Source organism: Ochotona curzoniae, unplaced genomic scaffold (genome assembly GCF_017591425.1).
Source record: "Ochotona curzoniae isolate NIBS_2020 unplaced genomic scaffold, NIBS_Ocur_1.0 contig_883, whole genome shotgun sequence".
In the NCBI taxonomy this organism is placed as follows: Eukaryota; Metazoa; Chordata; class Mammalia; order Lagomorpha; family Ochotonidae; genus Ochotona; species Ochotona curzoniae.
This window is the reverse complement of record NW_024466599.1, coordinates 31578814-31596872: the sequence shown is the minus strand read 5'-3', so window position 1 is coordinate 31596872 and position 18059 is coordinate 31578814. Positions and strand designations below refer to the sequence as shown.

General features: G+C 38.5%; 1 protein-coding gene across 1 annotated transcript in view; it reads right to left on the bottom strand.

Annotated features, from left to right (window-relative positions):
* The window catches only part of CAMKMT (calmodulin-lysine N-methyltransferase), a 368333-nt gene that overhangs the window by 344954 nt on the left and 5320 nt on the right, over positions 1-18059 (bottom strand). The window contains exons 2-3 of the mRNA XM_040993199.1: positions 13759-13925; positions 3281-3345 (exon numbers count right to left, since the gene is read on the bottom strand). Of these exons, the coding sequence (XP_040849133.1) occupies positions 3281-3345; positions 13759-13925 (232 nt within the window). The remainder of the gene's footprint in view (positions 1-3280; positions 3346-13758; positions 13926-18059) is intronic.

Genomic DNA, 18059 nt, shown 5'->3' with positions numbered 1-18059 from the left:
GGTGAAGGATGTCATTCTCTACCTCTCCCCCAGATGGCCTGACGGTACCCCTTTCTCGGCACGGTGAGTCCATGCAAGCTCAGCCTTTCCGCAAAGCAGCTCTGATCTGTTGGAAATAGGTTCTCAAGCAGCAGAAACCAAAGACTGAAACGTGCACGCTTGATCAGAGTTAGAGGTCAGAAACAGAGTTCGACTCTCAGGATGACTCTCCAGAATAGCATGACTATGTGTTTTAAAAGAGGCTTGCAGTTCTAGAATATATAGCACCAAATCACTATACAAAAATGAGTAACTCTCCTTGAGATTCATTTTAATTTCTCCCTATAATAGTCGAAGCAACTTAAGCGGTGAGAGGATATTTCAAAAATGTAAATCTCTTTGTGGATCACACATTTAAAAATACAGTACTTCTGAATAATAAAAGTAAATACAAAGATTATTTTCTGATAGATTGGAGATAAGAAACAATCTAGTGGATTCACTTATTTTCCAAAATTAAAGAAATTATTTCATATAATTTTGGCTAGACCATGGACTGACCTCTTCGTTGCTGAAAACTTACAGTGAATACAAACATTATCTGATTTTTAAAATTCACATAAATTTGAGAATAATGACTTTACTGAAACATGAATGCACTGTATATACTACAGAACATACAAATTAGGATTATGTAACTATAAAACACTTAAATTTTTTATATCAGAAAACAAAGTTTCCTATCTAATAATCTCTATTATCTGGTAACAAGTTACTGAAACAACTGGATAATGACATCTTTTGGTTCACTCGTATCAGAAATTTTTCTCCTCCTTCTGAACATACTCAGTGTACTAGCATGGTAATGATTTGCAGAGTATTACTACTTTTATTTACAATTTTCACGCTCTATCAGGATTAACTAAACAAAACTAAAACATTTTTTATAATACTAGAAATACAAAAATTAAATTGATGTTTAAAACAAAAGTAATAGTCAAATTGAAATTTAAAAAACAGCCTGGAAAAAGTCTTTTTTGTATCTTAATACATTTATGTAAATATTTTTATATGTTTACACAGTGAAAGCTTACAGTTGTCATTCAATTTATCTTAATTGCGTCAGGCTTGAGTAAGAACTGTGATTGTGGTGCCCTCTGCTGGGCTTTCAAATCACATCCCAACCATAATGAAATCCTGTTTCTCACGTACTTAATTAAAACAAATAACTTTTAAATCCATGATACACTTAAACTAAATGTACTTTATTTAGTCAGTACTTACTGGGATGGTATTTTATTAATTTATGACCAAGTGATATCAGCAGAGATTTTATTTATTTTAAAATAAAAATGGGTAAATATAAAAGCTACATTAAACAATTTAAGTATTATTTTAGTCACCACTTCTGTCATTTTTCAACACACTCATAATTAAGACTATTTGCAATAAGATATTTTAATAAATTACTATTTTTATAATTTTATGTAAACTTTGTTCTATGAATTCAATCAAAGTAAGTATAATTTTTAAAGTAAGTGTAATTTTTAAAGCAACACGATATGTTGGTGGAAGGGAATGCTATGGAGGTATGTAATAATTTGTAATGCATATTTTCAATATATAGCAATTTTTTCAATTAAACATTTTCCTGTCCTTAAAAAACACACACACACATAACTAACTCTTAATATTATCTCTTTATTAGAAAATAAAAACAAAGGAAGTTGAAAGTGCTCATCACCAGTGATAATTAACAAACAGCTTCCAACTGTCAACTCTTAGGAATATAGCAAGTTAGAGAATCTATACATTAACAGTCCTAAGAAATGATAAAAACTGAGACTCACAAAGGTGATAAAAATTGTTTAAGGTAAATTTCAGAGCCAGTATCGAAATACAGGTCAGTCTCACTCTAAGAGTCTCCTACCAATCAACAGAACAGCAGGAAAAAAAAAATCCTAACAAGCAATTCTGCTGTCAACACAACAATATAATGGCACAGGGGGACAGGCTGATGGGGTAAAATTATGACAGAAGGGTCCAACGGCTATTTGTGTGTGAAATACTAAGTTAGACCTTTAGGATATTACTTTGGCTTCACACTGAGTCATGGGGACAACACTTGATTTTTATAGTACTTCCTAGATTCTTATATGGAAGGACCACATGCTGAAATTATGTATGTGCAAACCAAACTGGATGAAGTTTCCTATAACCTGGAATTAAAGTTCTCCTCCACCATCATCAGCATCTCCTGCCCAGTCCTCATCTCATCCACTAGAAGTACGAGATGTGTCTAAGTGGGAAAGAATTCAGTGCCAACACCAACAGGTAAAAGGCCTATCAGCCACTGGCCATGAAAAGGAAATTCACATTATGTTATTCTGTGGTCATTCCAGGGCTTTCACAGATCCCAGAGTGACCAAATGGATAAAAATGTTTCTACACTACCAAAAGCTTTTCATAACTAGGGATAAGAAAATCATCACCTGGCTTTTGCTGGATATTATTCTACATAGATATGCACTTGATAAAACAACAGTACCCACAAAATGTTATTGAAGTGGTTCTGGAAAACCCTTTGAGGAAGAGTACTGTTACTACATTTAAAATATTTGCATCTCACTATCAATTTACTGTTTTATGAGAAATATCCTATGCAACAAATGTGAGGAAATACACAGATCCCTACCTTGATATATTGTGCAAGTCAGGGACATAAAGATATTCTTGGCTAATTTTCATCATATGTCGTTATTTTAGAATTGTTGAAGGTGCTCTCCTAGTAGACAAATCTTTCCCACTTAATCAGAAAAGAAGTGAGTATATTCTAAAATATTCTGATATGACATAAAACAAATATGCTCTGATATTAAAGGATAGTAGCATCGGAACACAGCAAAGCACAAAACTGTTCCTCTGTTGGATTAATTAAGGTCAAAATGGGATATGAAAGGGGCACACCTGGAGGCTCTGGAATTACTTCTGACCTACATTGTATCACACACACACCCCTGAAAATATGTAAACACCACTGTCACTTATTCAGCATGCACCTTATATCAGACTGATTTCCCAACCAACGATGATGAATTTTTGCCAGGTGTGCACACATTCACACACAAACTTTTACATACATATATACTATTTTATATATATATATAGTATGTATATATGTGTGCCATATATATACACACACTTGTGAGTATAATAAACATTAGTGATAAAAACACAACACATATAAATTCACTTTTTAAAACATTAAATAGATTTCTATAAGAATTAGTATATAACTTACAAACATTTCCTGTATTGTCAAAGCTGGTAAGAACATCTCCCACATTCAAGGATCCACTATTATGCCTACAAACAAATAAAGAATTTTCATTAATTTGGAAACACTGACATTTCTTCATTTTTTTTCAAAAGCTAGAATAGTGTGTTATGATACACTCGGTACTGATAAACTCTTCATGGTAGTATTTTTTCCTTTCAATCTTTTAATTTTTAAAAAATGTTTGATATTTATCATACAATTCTGTATAGTCTGGGATTTTAAAATATCTTCTGCCCACTAGAGGGAGAAGGAAAACAAAACACAAAATGCAGTGCTTAGAATGCTTATTTTTAAGTTAGTTTCTTAAAGGCCCAATACATTTCACAGACGCAATTTTAAGTCTATGAAATTCTCTTCTTCCCTGATAACCTCCCTTCCATTCTCTTTGCTTTTTTTTTTAGTTTAGATATTTAAGATTTACATTATATTAAAAATCCTTCAACAAGCAGTTTAATAATTAAAAAGCAAAACAATGCTAGCTTAAATGGAATAGAGGCAAGAGCTATCGCATTAACTCCATTCTTTTGGGTTTTTTTCATTTTAGCTCTCACACATAGGTAGAATAGGCAGCATTTGTCTTTCTGTGTCCAGCTTATTTCATTTTACATGTCCTCCAGTTACATCCATTTTGATGCAAATGGTAAAATGTCACCCATTTTTTTTTTACTGGATAATATTCTGTTTTGTATATATCACATTTTCTTTTTCCATTTATCTGATAATGGACACTTGGGTTGATTCCGTGTTTTGGCTACTGAGAACAGTGCTGCTATAACCACGATACTACAGGCATCTCTTTGATCCAATGTGTTCATGTCTTTTGGCTATATACTTGATTGGGATTGCTGGATCATCTGCTAAGCCTATTTCTAATTTTTTGAAGAAATCTCCATATTGCTTTATACAGTAAATGCATTAATTTACAATCCCACTCACAGAGTCTAAGTGCTTTCTTCTCCACATCCTTGCCAGCATTTCTTAGTCTTTGTCTTTTGGGTTTCAGCCATTTCGCTAGGGCTGAGGGTGACTCCTCAGTATGGCTTTCATTTGCATTTTCCTGATGGTTAGAGATACTGAGCATTTTTCCATATATTTGTTAGTCATTTATATTTCTTGGGAACTCTGACCATTTCTCCGCTGGATTGGTTGGTTGATACTTTCTGTATATTAACCTATGTCAGATAAGCAGCTCACACATATTTCAGCCTTCTCTTAGATGTCTCTCTATTCCTTTGATCGTTTCTGTTACCGTACACAAGCTGCCAAGTCCGATATTATTCCTTTTGCTTTGCTTGTTGCCTGTGCTATAGGGTCTTGCCCGAGAACTGTCAGCTACACCAGTGTCATGGAGTATTTTCTCTACATTTTCTTCCAGCAACTTCATAGTCTTTGCTTAATCTCAAGCTCATTTTGCGTATGGTGACAGGTATGGACTTAATTTCATTCCTCCGCATCTATACATCTAGTCTTGATAGCACCACCTGTTGATGAGATTATCCTTGCTCCAATGTATGGTCTTTCTCAAAAATCAGTTGGCTATGTGTACCTACATTAATGTCGTAGCTCTCTTATCTGTTCTATGAATGTAGGTGTCAGTTTTTATGCCAGTACCATGCTGGATTTATTTTAAAGATTTTTTTTATTTGAAAGGCAGATTTAACAGACAGAGGAGAGATTCAAAGAGAAGTCTTCCATCTGCCGGTTGGCTCCCTAAATGGAGACAATGGCAAAAGCTGAGTTGTTCCAAAGCTGGGAACCAGGAGCTTCTTCTATTTCTCTCCTGTGGGTCTAGAGTCCCAAGGACTTGGGCCATCCTCGGTTGCTTTCTCAGGCCTCAAGCACAGAGCTGGATCAGAAGTGGAACAGCCAGGACTTAAACCAGTGCTCAAATGGGATGCTGGTAGAGAGGATTGGCCTTTTGGGCCATGGTGTCAGCCCCCAAGCTGTTTTAGCTACTATTTATTAACTTTGTAGTATGCTTTTTCATTTTCTTATCATTATCATTTTATGATACAGTTCCACAGGAACTGAGATTTCCCCTACCCTCCTTCCAAATCCCTCTAGCACAACTGAATTCCCCTGTATGAGAGCCAATTCATATCCTGGCTGCTCCACTTCCCACCCAGCCTCCTTATTACGACCTAGGAAAGCAGCTGAGAATGGCCCAAAGACTTAGGACACTGCATCCATGTGGGAGACCTGGAAGAAGCTCCTGGCTCCTGGCTTCAGATCAGCTCAGATCCAGCCATTGTGGCCACTTGGGGAGTAAACCTACTGCTGTAATTCTAGAACACTTTTAGGATGCTGGAACATTTTGTAATAACACATTAAAAAAATTTCAATACTAATCTTATCCTTAAAGCTTACCACAAATGACATATAACGTTATAGAATCAACTGTACCTCCACCAAAAAATCCTATGTTGAAGCAAAAACCCTCAGTTCTTTAGAATGTGGCTATGGTTGCAGACAGGTCTTTAATGGTGTAATTAAGTTCAAATAATGGGCCCAGCACCATGGCCTAGCAGCTAAAGTCCTCGCCTTGCACGCCCGGGATCCCATATGGGCACCAGTTCTAATCCCGGCAGCTCCACTTCCCGTCCAGCTCCCTGCTTGTGGCCTGGGAAAGCAGTCGAGGACAGTCCAAAGCCTTGAGACTCTGCACCTATGTGGGAGACCTGGAGGAAGTTCCTGGATCCTGGCTCCGGATTGGTGCAGCTCCGGCTGTTGCAGTAATCTGGGGAGTGAATCATCGGACGAAAGATCTTCCTCTCTGTCTCTCCTCCTCCTCTGTATATCCGACTTCGTAATAAAAATAAATAAATCTTTAAAAGAAAAAGTTAAAACGGTGTCATTGGAGTGGTCCTTAACTCACAGTGAATGGTGCAGAGAGATCACCAAATGAAAAGGGCAGCAAGAGGGTGGCAAAGTGAAAGTCAATGATCTTCAGATCAAGCCCAACCTTCCTGCCAATAATTTGATCTCCAACTTCTAGCCATCAGAACTAGGACAAAACACATGTCTGAGACATTGCAGCCCTAGAAAATTGACACATTCATGAAGAAGATATATGTAAATTGTATTATCCTTTTCAGAAACTATGAGCTTTTTGTCACTAATACAGAGACCCAGATCTTTGACAGAGTGACTAAGTGAAACTGTCAGTTATCTGCAATCAAAATAGGCCAAATAAGCACTGAATCAAAGATATCATAATCTAAGGACACAAAGTCACAACCCACACATTAAACCTTTATTATTATGACAAACTGAATCTGTAACTTCTCAGCGCATTTAAGATATAAGGAATCTAGGTTAGTTATGCTATTATAATGGAAAACTATATACTGAGATAAGAAAAAAGGGAAGAAAATATCTAACATCTAAATTGCAAGATGAGGGATTGGCATTTAACATAGCAGCTGAGAAGCTGGTTAAATGCAGCTTAACAAAACTCCCATATTTCATAACGACTGTGCAGAATTCTAGTCTTAGCTCCTCTGCTTTTGATCCAGCTTTCTGCTAAGGGGCACCCTAGGAACCAATAAGTGATGGCTCAAGTACTTCGGTCCCTCTCACCCATATGGAAGAGCCAAACTGAATTCCAGGATCCTGGCATCTGCAGGGCCTAGCCCCAGCTGCTGTGAGAATGTCAGAGAATGAATCCACAGATGAAACTCCTTTGTATCTATGTCTCCTCTCTCTCTCTCTTTTCCTTCCTTTTAAATAATAGGTAAATAAAATTTTAAAAGAAATTCATAAATAAAATGAAGGTTATAGTACTAAGATTAGGGGTTGGCATGGTGGCATGACAAACTAATCCTCCACATGTGAAGCCAGAATCCCATATGGGTACCAGTTCACATACTGGCTGCTCCACTTCCAATGCAGCTTCCTGCCTATGACCTGGACCCAGAGCAGATCCAAAACCAGGAGCCAGCTGTTTCTTCTGGATCTTCTACATGAGTGCAAGGGCCGAGGGAACTGCCACATCTTCCACTGTTCAATACCAGCTGTTGTGGTCACTGGGGTAGTGAACCAGAGGATAAAAGATCTGGGGGAGTGAACCAGAGGACAGAAGCACGCTCTCTCTCTCTCTCTCTCTCATTATCTATCTTCTCTCTCTCTCTCATTCTAAGACTCTGCCTTTCAAATAATAAATCATTAAAAAAAAAAAAAAAAAACAAGTGCTGAGATGATTAGCAATATAGCATAGAATTCAAACTTTTCCTAAATATAAAAGCAATAGGCATTTTTAAAAGCTCATAGAAGCAGAATTAAAGGATGAGTTTGTTTAGGTGTAAATTTTTTGAAATTCATAGTCTTCTGATAATATGCATTTTCTATGAACTTTTTTTTTGTTTTATGACACCGTTTAATAGGCACTGGGGTTTCCCTTTCCCCTCTCCACTGTTCTCCCCTCCTGTCTTACAACGGGTGTCTTTTGTGAGTTTTCACAAGTCCATTATGCTGCCAGAGGTGTCTCCCAACAACATAGGAGATTATCAGCTATTTCGCTATGAGTCAGTCCATCCTTTTACTGCATTCATGAGGACATACTTCTCTCTGTTTCATTCTACAAACATAGTAATTTCCGCTACACTTCCATTATGCTTCCCCTTGAGTACAGTAAACCAGGGGGAGAAAAAAAGAAAAAAAATTGTGAACCTTCATCCACATGAAGTTAACGAACATATAACAAAGGTATCAATGTCAGGCTAGGGTGGTGAAAAAGAGTGTCCAGCATCTTCACATAGAAAAAAATGCCAGTGTGTCCCAAGGCACTAAGGAAGGTACAATGAGGACTAGATCACTGTTGTTAATGGGCAGTAGGAATAACAGTGATAAAAGGGACATTGACAACCTCAGGTGATTTCAAGCAATCAATCTCTTACGGATGACTGATTAATGGATTACATCACAAGGTCTTATTACGAAAGGTACAAGTCAAAAGGCACCTATAAAATACCACACATCTTAAAAGATAATCTACCATATATATAATTTCATAAGCATGCCTTTTCCATCTTTTTTTTTCTTCAAGTTTATCTGAAAAGCAGAGTTACAGAGAGAGGAAGGGAAAGAAAGAGAAAGAGAAAAAAAAAAAGAGATCTCACATTTGCTGGTTCATTTCCTAAATACTTCAATTACTGGGGCTGGGGTACAATAAAGCCAGAAGTCTGGAATTACATGTGGGTCTCTCACACATGACTGGTTTTTATTTACTAAGTACTCACAAAACATACAAAATTCAGCAGAGAGATGGTCTGATTTGTCTTTTCCTTTCCTTGGAAAAGCAATAAATCATCTCTCTGCAGTGTGTACTTGTGGTATTAGACAGAAACAAAGTCAAAGACAAATTCAGTCTTGACTTCTTGCCCATTATACCAGGACAAGTCAAAAGTCGAGAGTGTGAGCCTTCTAACTCATTGATTACCATAGCAACAGTAATCTCATTCAAAGGAAAGACAGCTCTAGCCTCTCAGCTTTTTCTATACTTAAGGCATGTACACAGGCATAAATGAATAACTCAGGCACTTCTATCGTTCCAAATATAATGGAAGTATTTTAAAACTTCCAGAATAGGCAAATTCTTGCTACATGGAAATTAAGTTGAAATACGGAGACCATATCTGTGTTATCTATGCAGCAAACCTTATACAACAAAGTGCAGCTTATAAGACAGAGAGAAGACATTTTCAATAAAACACTTCAATATAAACATCTCTAGGTATATTTTAGTTTTCTATACATGTGTCTACCTAATCATGAGAACTTACTTAAAGTTCTAAAAATACAAAGCATTGAAAAAAACAGGGAAGATGTTGCTAATGAATACAGTAGGAGTCATATCCCAGATTTTAATTTCCTAACTCACAATGCTTACTTTTCAAACAACCACCCTTAGATATACAGGGAGGAAAATAAAACACACACACACACACACACAGAACTTTGGAATTCTCTAATCTAGCTTTTACATTATTGAGACTTGTGCTTCTGATAAAATGTTACTAAGGAAAATTCTTGAAATCTTCATTTTAAATATCATAAGGGAAAATAATAAAATATGGAAGTCTTATATATCTTTTAATAATAGAAACAAGATAAAGTTATATACCTTGAATTCACACATACCCAAATATGTGTTATTTCAGAGTTCATTTCACATCTAAAAAAAACTTAATAAAGGGATAGAAATCAATGTTTAAAAAAATTTTAAGGTAGGCAAAACTGATAAAAAGTAATTACAATTATTAACCTCTGTCATCTCAGTTGAGTTGTGGCAGGTAGCTTTAAGTGGTAACTTGAGAAAGTGAGTGTGGAGTCTACATTTGTGTTGAGTCCTCTGTTAGAGCCCACAAGCAGAGCTACGCTTACACACAGGGATGAGCACTCCTGCCCTCAGCAGTGTAGGCGGCTTCTCAGCAGCAGCACCTCTCAGCCCTCTACTTTTCAGGACCTTGCTCTTCTCTAGAATGCTTTTGCTCTTGCCCCCTGGGAACTTTCAAATATTTCTACTTTATCCAGTTTTAAGCTCCTGCTCCTTAAAGCCTGTTTTTCAGTTCCTAGCAAATGTGAGGTCTTGCACTCATTTTGAAGCTGAAGTCCTTGGGTTGGAGGAGTAACTTTTCTATTTACTCAGCAGTACTCTTCTAAAAACAACAACAACAAAAAAAGAGTGGGTTAAAGATTTATTTACTTTTATTTGAAAGGCAGATTTAGAGACAGAGAGAGAGAAAGAGATCTTCCATCTGCTGGGTCACTCCCCAAATGGCCACAATGGCCAGAGCTGCGCTGGACCAAAACCAGGAGCCTGCTACTCCTTCCTGGTCATTCACATGGATCCAGGGGCCCAAAGACTTAAGCCTCTTTCACTGCCTTTCCAGGTACATTAGCGGGGAGCTGAATCAGAACCAGAGAAGCCAGGACTTGAACTGGCACCAATGACAGAGGCTTAATTTATTCCATCACAGTGCTGGCCACAAGCTGTGCTCGCTAACTTTTCATATATTTAAGCTCTTATATTCCATCAGGTTTACTGAAACAGTTAGTGTTATTAAATATTTATTGTGTTAGAATTTAAGACTATAACTTTTCCCAGTCAACTTGTGGTGCTAACTTTAGCAAAGTTAAAAATATAGATGACAGGCTGGCACAGTGGCACAGCAAGCTAATTCTCCATCCTACAGCACTAATATCCCATATGGGCACTGGTTCATGTCCTTGCCGTTCCACTTCCCATCCAGCTCCTTGTTTGTGGCCTAGGAAAGCAGGAGACAATGGTCCAAAGCCTTGGGACCCTGCACCTGTGTGGGAGACGCAGAAGGAGCTCATGGCTTCAAAGAGCAGCTCGGCTCCAAATGCTGTGGTCACTTTGGGGTGGGGGGAGTGAACCAAATAATGAAATCTCTATTTCTGTCATTCCTCCCTCTTTAAAACAAACATAAATAAGTCTTTTAAAAATATATATAGATGACAGTATTATTCCATTTCATTTCAAATCATTCTAAATCATTACTTGTGGCTACTGCAAGTAATTAACAAAAACTTTTTAATTCTCATAACTCAAGCAACATTGAAGAAAATAAGGTCAACTAGAGAAATGTCACGCAAATGTGTGGAGAAGAAATGATATTAAAGGAACAACAGTGGACAGTCACACTGGGCAGAGAACAGAAAATAAGAAAAAATAGTAAACAGCTAAGAAATCAGTGTGAACCTGGCAATGGAAACAGATGAACTACTCTTGGCAGAAATCCTCTCCTACCTGAGCAATTACAATAATATCAGCAATTTCCTTTACTATAACCCAAGTATAGAAAAAGAAATAAAATGCTAAGAATAATCAATGAGGAAATTAGTTTATGCCTCAATTTCTCCATCACCGAAATGAACAGCTATATGATCACCTCATTAGAAAAAAGACAGCACAGAATAAAGGCTGTGATTATAAATGCAGAAATGTAATCAAAAGGGTTGGCAGGGTGCTGGCCACATGGAAGCCAATGCCTTATTTTTTCAAACTACCCATGAGTTCATAAGAAATTCAAAATAAACAGACTTTGTAGAGAGCAGGCTGTGGAACCAAACCACCTGGGTTTAAATGAAGGCTCAACTGCTGACTGGCTGTGGGACAGGCTTACGTTATCTCTCTGAGCTTCTCTTCCTCATCTGCCAAATAAAGATAACAACAGTGTTTATTTCGCAAGCTACTGTAAGGGTCAAATAAATTAAGCCATGGAAATCACAACAGTGCTTGTCACAGAGCAGGCATTCAGTGGTCAGCTGTTGTTAGTAAGATTTCATGAAATTTAATCCAAGAATACACTGCTCTTGAGTTGTGCGTTAACACTATTGCTTATTCCTGCACTACTAACATAGAGGGATACTAAGAAATTTGAAACTCGAGAAAAAAATCTTGTAGCACCTGAGGCCAAATTTTAGCTCACTCAACTTTTTTCTATTAATTTAGGAATCAATGTCATATTTACATAGATATACTCATTTACTTTGTATTTTGTGTTTTTACTCAGAGACTCATACTGATGGAGAACATCTCTGTTTACTCTAGCCTGGGTTCCAGATAACGCTACATCAAAATCATCTCTACGTGGATAACCACCAGGGCCGTGAAAATGGCAGAAATAATTCTTCCTACAATTGATACTCCTCACCTCTTGCCACCAGCAGATATAGAGTTAAGTTTCAGAACTTGACACCTTTAGACTCCAGCAGGCTCACTCTGCTTTCCCCACAAAAGTTTATTATTTATTTCAAAGCCAAGGTTGACAGAGAGAGAGGCAGGGATAAAGAGCTCTCCCACCTGCTAATTCTCAGTCCCAGACCGGGACTGGACCAGACCAAAGCAAGGAGCCAGGAGCTTCATCTGAGTCTCCCACTTGAATGGCAGGGGTCTCAGACATTGGGTCATCATGTGCTGTTTTCCTAGGTGCATTGGCAGAGAGCTGGAGTGGAAGTGGAGCAGCCAGGAATCAAACCAGTACTCGAATGCTGGCATTGCAAATAGCATTGATCTTGAAACCTATCTAACATATAAGAACTATTTCATGTACTTCTCCCTTCCTTACCAAGAACTAAACCAACTACTACCATCAAAGAGAAAATCAATTGAGCCACTAGAATCTCGTAATGAAGGTACTGTCAAGTTCACAAATCCCTACATTTTACTCTTATATTGCATTTAAAAAAAAAAAAGCAAAAACAAAAAAACTCTTCCCAGTAGCTGAAGTCCTTACCTTTTATGTGCTGGGATCCCATATGGATACCAGTTCTAGTCCCAGCTGCTCTACTTCCCATCCAGCTCCCTGCTTGTGGCCTGGGAAAGCAGTCAAGGACTGTCCAGAGTCTTGGGACCCTGCATATGAGTAGGAAACTCAGAAGAAGTTTCCTAGCTTTGGACTGCTATTGCAGCCACTTGGGCAGTGAACCAGCAGATGGAAGATCTATTTCTCTATTTCTGCTTTTCCAATAAAAATAAATAAATCCCCTCAAAATAATGTTATTATTATTATAAAAAATTAGATTCTAACTCTTCCTCCCTGCTCTTCCTAGTCAATTTTGATCCAAATTCCAAAGTTTTAATGATTACAGTCTTTTACACTTTAGATATGTTACACTTATAATTCTTCAAAAAATATATACACTATAAATAGACATCTTTTGTGAAAACTTTCCTTTGTTAAAAGTGTTCCTGCCTTCACCTAAACCTTATTCAGTCACATTTCCATTTAACACATGATTTTTGCTCTTCTTACAGTTACTGTGAATGTGTTCCTCCCTCCCTTTCAAAATGTGAAATCTTGTCAGGAAAAGAAGATTTTATAAAATGAAACTATGGTATTATTGCAACACACCAGAACATAGCTGTGAGAGAAAATTAATTCTGTAAAAGTAGTATCTTGTTACTTCAGTTTGCCACTCTCATATTTTTCTAAGGATTTTTAAAATCAAAACAGTAGGCTTCTCACAATCTCATGTTCTCATTGACTTTTTCTCCTATTCTTCAGATCCAATTCTAAAAGAGACAAAACATGAATGAGAAAAAAATATCAAAGCCTAGTTTTTTTGGTTAACTAATACTTGATGAATAGTTAAGAAAATTTCTTCACTTTTAGCTGCTTGTGTCTCAGAAAGACTTGGCTTTATTTCCCCTAATCAAATGGTATGGGAAGAGAGTCAAATGAACCCTTTGATTTGCAGCCTGAGTTAACCCTAATGTTAGTATACTCCTGGGGGTGTTTCTAATCTTTTATCTGACAATACCTAGTGAAAACAGCAGGATTTCCCATCACAGAGATAAAAACTGCTAAAAATTGCTTGCAAGCTCAATAGAATGAAGAATGAATCTTAGCAAACAGTTGCTCTTCCACAAAAGAAAATGGGCTTTTAAAGTTTTTAGCCAGAATTCCGGTTACCTTAAGAAGACACTGTGTTCGGGATGGAAGACACTTGTGTATCGGACCCACGCACCAGACTCCTCTGCAGTTTTGCTAGCTTCAGTTTTCGAAAATAGATTAAATGATTCAAATCTTCTTACAGATACGTGTCGCAGACAACCATCCAGGTGTTTCTGTTTCAGAACCTTTAAAATAAAACCAAATACTGTGATATTATACAAACACAAGCCAAACTGGTTCAAAATTTAAGTGGCAAGAGAATTCTCATTTCCAACAACAATGAACTAAGTCATTAGCCCAATGTAATGAACAAAACTGAAAAAAAAAAAAAAGGATAAAACATCACTTGAAGCTTCAGAGAGTAATGAAGATAGGGAAGATTTATGTTTAAACTCTGAAAAAGGGGATAAAATTATAGAGGTAATCCAGACATCTGAAAGTACTTTCTCCTGGAGCTGTGTTAGGTTCGAAAAAAAAAAAAAAAGTGAGATTATAAGCAGTATTCTTTTATACATCTGATTTTAGCTAAAAGGCTAAGAAGTGATGCAGCAGTACTTCTTTTTTTTGTTGGAAAGTTAGATTTACAGAGAGGAGGAGAGATAAAAAGATCTTCTGTCTACTGGCCCACTCCCCAGTCCAAAGCGAGCAGCCAGAAGCTTCTTCCAGGTTTCTCACGCACATGCAGGGACCTAAGGATTTGGAATATCTGCTGCTTTCCCAGGTGCGTTAGCAGGGAGCTCCAGCTGCTGTGGCTCCTTGGGAAGTGAAATAGCAGATGGAAACTGTGTGTCTCCCCCTAACTCTTTCAAGTTAATAAATACATAAGATAAACATTTTAATGAATGAAAACACTCACAAAAAAAAAAAAAAAACGAATTAAAGAAAAAAATAAAATAACACTCATTTAAAAACATTAGAAGAAAGGGGGGAAGCAAATACAAAGCTTTAGAATCAAGAGTAAAAACAGGGCCTGGCGCAGTAATCTGGTGGCTAAAGTCCTTGCCTTGCACGCCCAGGATCCCATAACGGCGATGGTCATGTCCCAGCTGCTCCAATTCCCTTCCAGGTCCCTGCTTGTGGCCTGGGAAAGCAGTCGAGGATGGCCCAGGGCATTTGAACCCTGTACCCGCGTGGGAGGCCCAGAAGTAGGTCCTGGCTCCTAGCTTCAGATTGGCTCAGCACCAACCGTTGTGGCTACTTGGGCAGTATACCAGCAGATGGAAGAGAAAGCTCTTTGCCTCTCCTTCTCTCTGTAAATCTGACTTTCTGATAAAAATAAATAAATCTTTAAAAAAAGATTAAAAACAAAAGTATATTCCATACAAATCTGAGCCCTTGATAAAGAACATCTATTCAGAGTCATAATCATATCTAGACCCAGATGTGGCTGATCTCAGTGATGCTCCTGCCACAGCAGCAGAACACTGCTAAGAGGTACATTTTTTAATTCTGCAATAATGCCTAAAGTGAATTCAAAACACTAAGAGATTCTGCTTACTTCTTCACCTGATTCAATAATAAATAACTTGGGAAAAAGTAGTATCAAGGTAGAAAAGAAAAGGTAAGGAGTTAAAAAGCATCACAGAATGAAATGTAAGTTTTTCCTTAAGACATTGTTTTGTTTACTCGAAAGGCAGAGTTAGAGAAAACTGGAGAGACAAAGATGGAGCGTGAGATCGTCTATCTGCTGGCAAATGCTGGGCCCAGCTGAAGCCGGGAGCATTCTCTGGTCCTAGAAGTGGGTGGTAAGGAAACAGCACTTCAGTCATCTTCTGGTGCTTTTCACGGGTCACTTGAAGGGAGCTAGATCAAAAGTAGGACAGTCAGGACACAATTTGCTGTCCATATGGGAAAGCATCCCAGATAGCAGTTGTACTGGCTGCATTACCACTCTACCCCACAGGTCAAATAGTTTACAAATACAGTTTGGGGTCTGAGCGCCTTAGCCTAGCAGCTGGAGTCCTCATCTTGCATGTGCTGGGATCCCATACGGGTGCTGGTACATGTCCCAGCAGCCCTGCTTCCCATCCAGCTTACTGCTTGTAGCCTGGGAAAGCAGTCAAGGATGGCCCAAAGCCTTGGGATTCTGCACCCATGTCAGAGACCTGGAACAGATTCCAGACTCCTGGCTTCAAATCGACTCAGCTCTAGCCAATGCAGCCATTTAGGGAGTGAATCAGTGGACAGAAGATCTTCATCTCTGTCTCTCCTCCTGTCTGTATATCTGATTTTCCAGCAAAAATAAATGAATATTTTTGAAGTTATTGAAATAGTACTAAAATAGAGTTGTTGTTTCAATAAAAAAAAATTCAGCTCAATATTTTGAAAAGATAAAAGATAGCTTGCTTAATAAATGTGGGGCATGGGCCTGGCACAGTAGCCTAGTGGCTAAAGTTCTCGCCTTGCATTGGCTGGGATCCTATATGGGTGTTGGTTTGTGCTCCGGCTATTCCAATTTCCTTCCCAGCTTCCCTACTTGTGGCCTGAGAAATCAGTAGACGATGTCCAAAGTCTTGGGACTCTGCAACCGCATGGAAGGCCTATATGGAAGCTCCTGGCTCCTGGCTTCAGATCAGCTCAACTCGTGCCTTTGCAGCCACTTGGGGAGTGAACCAGCAGATAAAAAGTCTTTCTCTCTGTAAATCTGACTTTACAATAAAAATAAACAAATCTTTAAAATATATGTCTTTAAAATACATATATATTAAAATCTTTTATATATATATATAATGATTTAGCACCAAGATTGTAATTTCACTTTAACTTTTAAAGATTCTTTTTTCAAGATTTATTTATTTATTTTCATTGGAAAGGCAAATTTACAGAGAGGAGAGACAGAAAGACCTTTCATTCACTGGTTCACTCACTAAATGGCCACAATCACCAGAGCTGAGCAGATCTAGAGCCAGGAGCTTCTTCTGAGTCGCCCACACGGTTGCAGGGTTCCAAAGACCTGGTCCATCCTAATTGCTTTCCCAGGCCACAAGCAGGCAGCTAGATGGTGTGGAGCAGCTGGGACATGAACTGGTGCCCCATTGAATGCTGGCACCTGGAGGAGGATGATTAGCCAGTTGAGCTATCACACTGGTCCCAGGATTTATTTGTATTTTTTTTTTTTTAAAGATTTATTTTTATTATTTTTTCATTGGAAAGGCGGATATACAGAGAGAGGAGAGACAGAGAGGAAGATCTTCCGTCCGATGATTCACTCCCCAAGTGAGCGCAACGGGCCGATACTATGCCGATCCGAAGCCAGGAGCCTCTTGCATGTCTCCCACGCGGGTGCAGGTTCCCAAAGCTTTGGGCCGTCCTCGACTGCTTTCCCAGGCCACCGGCAGGGAGCTGGAAGGGAAGCGGGGCTGCCGGGATTAGAACCGGCGCCCATATGGGATCCCGGGCGTGCGAGGCGAGGACCTTTAACCACTTGCGCCACCGCGCCGGGCCCTATTTGTATTCTTAATTGAAAGGCAAATTAACAGACAGAAGGATAGGCAAACAGAAATTTTCCATGCCGTGATTCACTCCCAATGCATGCAAAGGCAGGGCTGTGCCAGGCCGAGGCCAAGAGCCAGGATTCATCATGTCTCCCAACTGAGTTACAGAGGCCTAAGTACTTGCCTTGCCAGGTGCATGACCAGGAAGCTAGATGGGGAGTGGAGCAAGCTATGACTCAAACCAGCATGTCAATATGGAGTACTGCACTACAACACAGGTCCCTATACCTTCACCTTAGAATACATGTCATTTCTATAACTTGTCTCTTTAGGCAATTTATTCAATTAACCAATCCAGGTAACAGATCTTGTACAGCTGTTTCTGCTGGAAACATTTTTAGTGACTCACAGGAAAATCTCTTCTTGGTAGTCAACTGTCCTTAGCGTTTTTCCTCGAAAGAAAAAGAGCAGTCTCCCCATCCTATGACTTTTTCAAAACACTGCTGCTTATAAACCACAACTTGGCTTGCTTCCATTAGAAGTTACAGACAGCAGACTGCCATTTGACCACAGCATACCATTAACTAAAACATAAACCCCAACTGTAAACATGCTACAATCTAAAACATGCATCTTGGAATCGATGAACAGTGGTTTGAAAACAATCACTGTTAAGGAACTTTAAATTCAAATGGGTAAAGGTCAGTACAGTGGTTCAACAGGCTAATCCTCCACGGCAAGTGCCAGTATCCTAAACGGGCACCGGTTAGTATCCCGGCTGCTCCACTTCCCATCCAGCTTCCTGCTCATGGACTGGGAAGGCAAAAGAGAATGGTCTAAGTCCTTGGGACTCTGTACTGACAGAGAAAATCCAGAAGAGGCTCC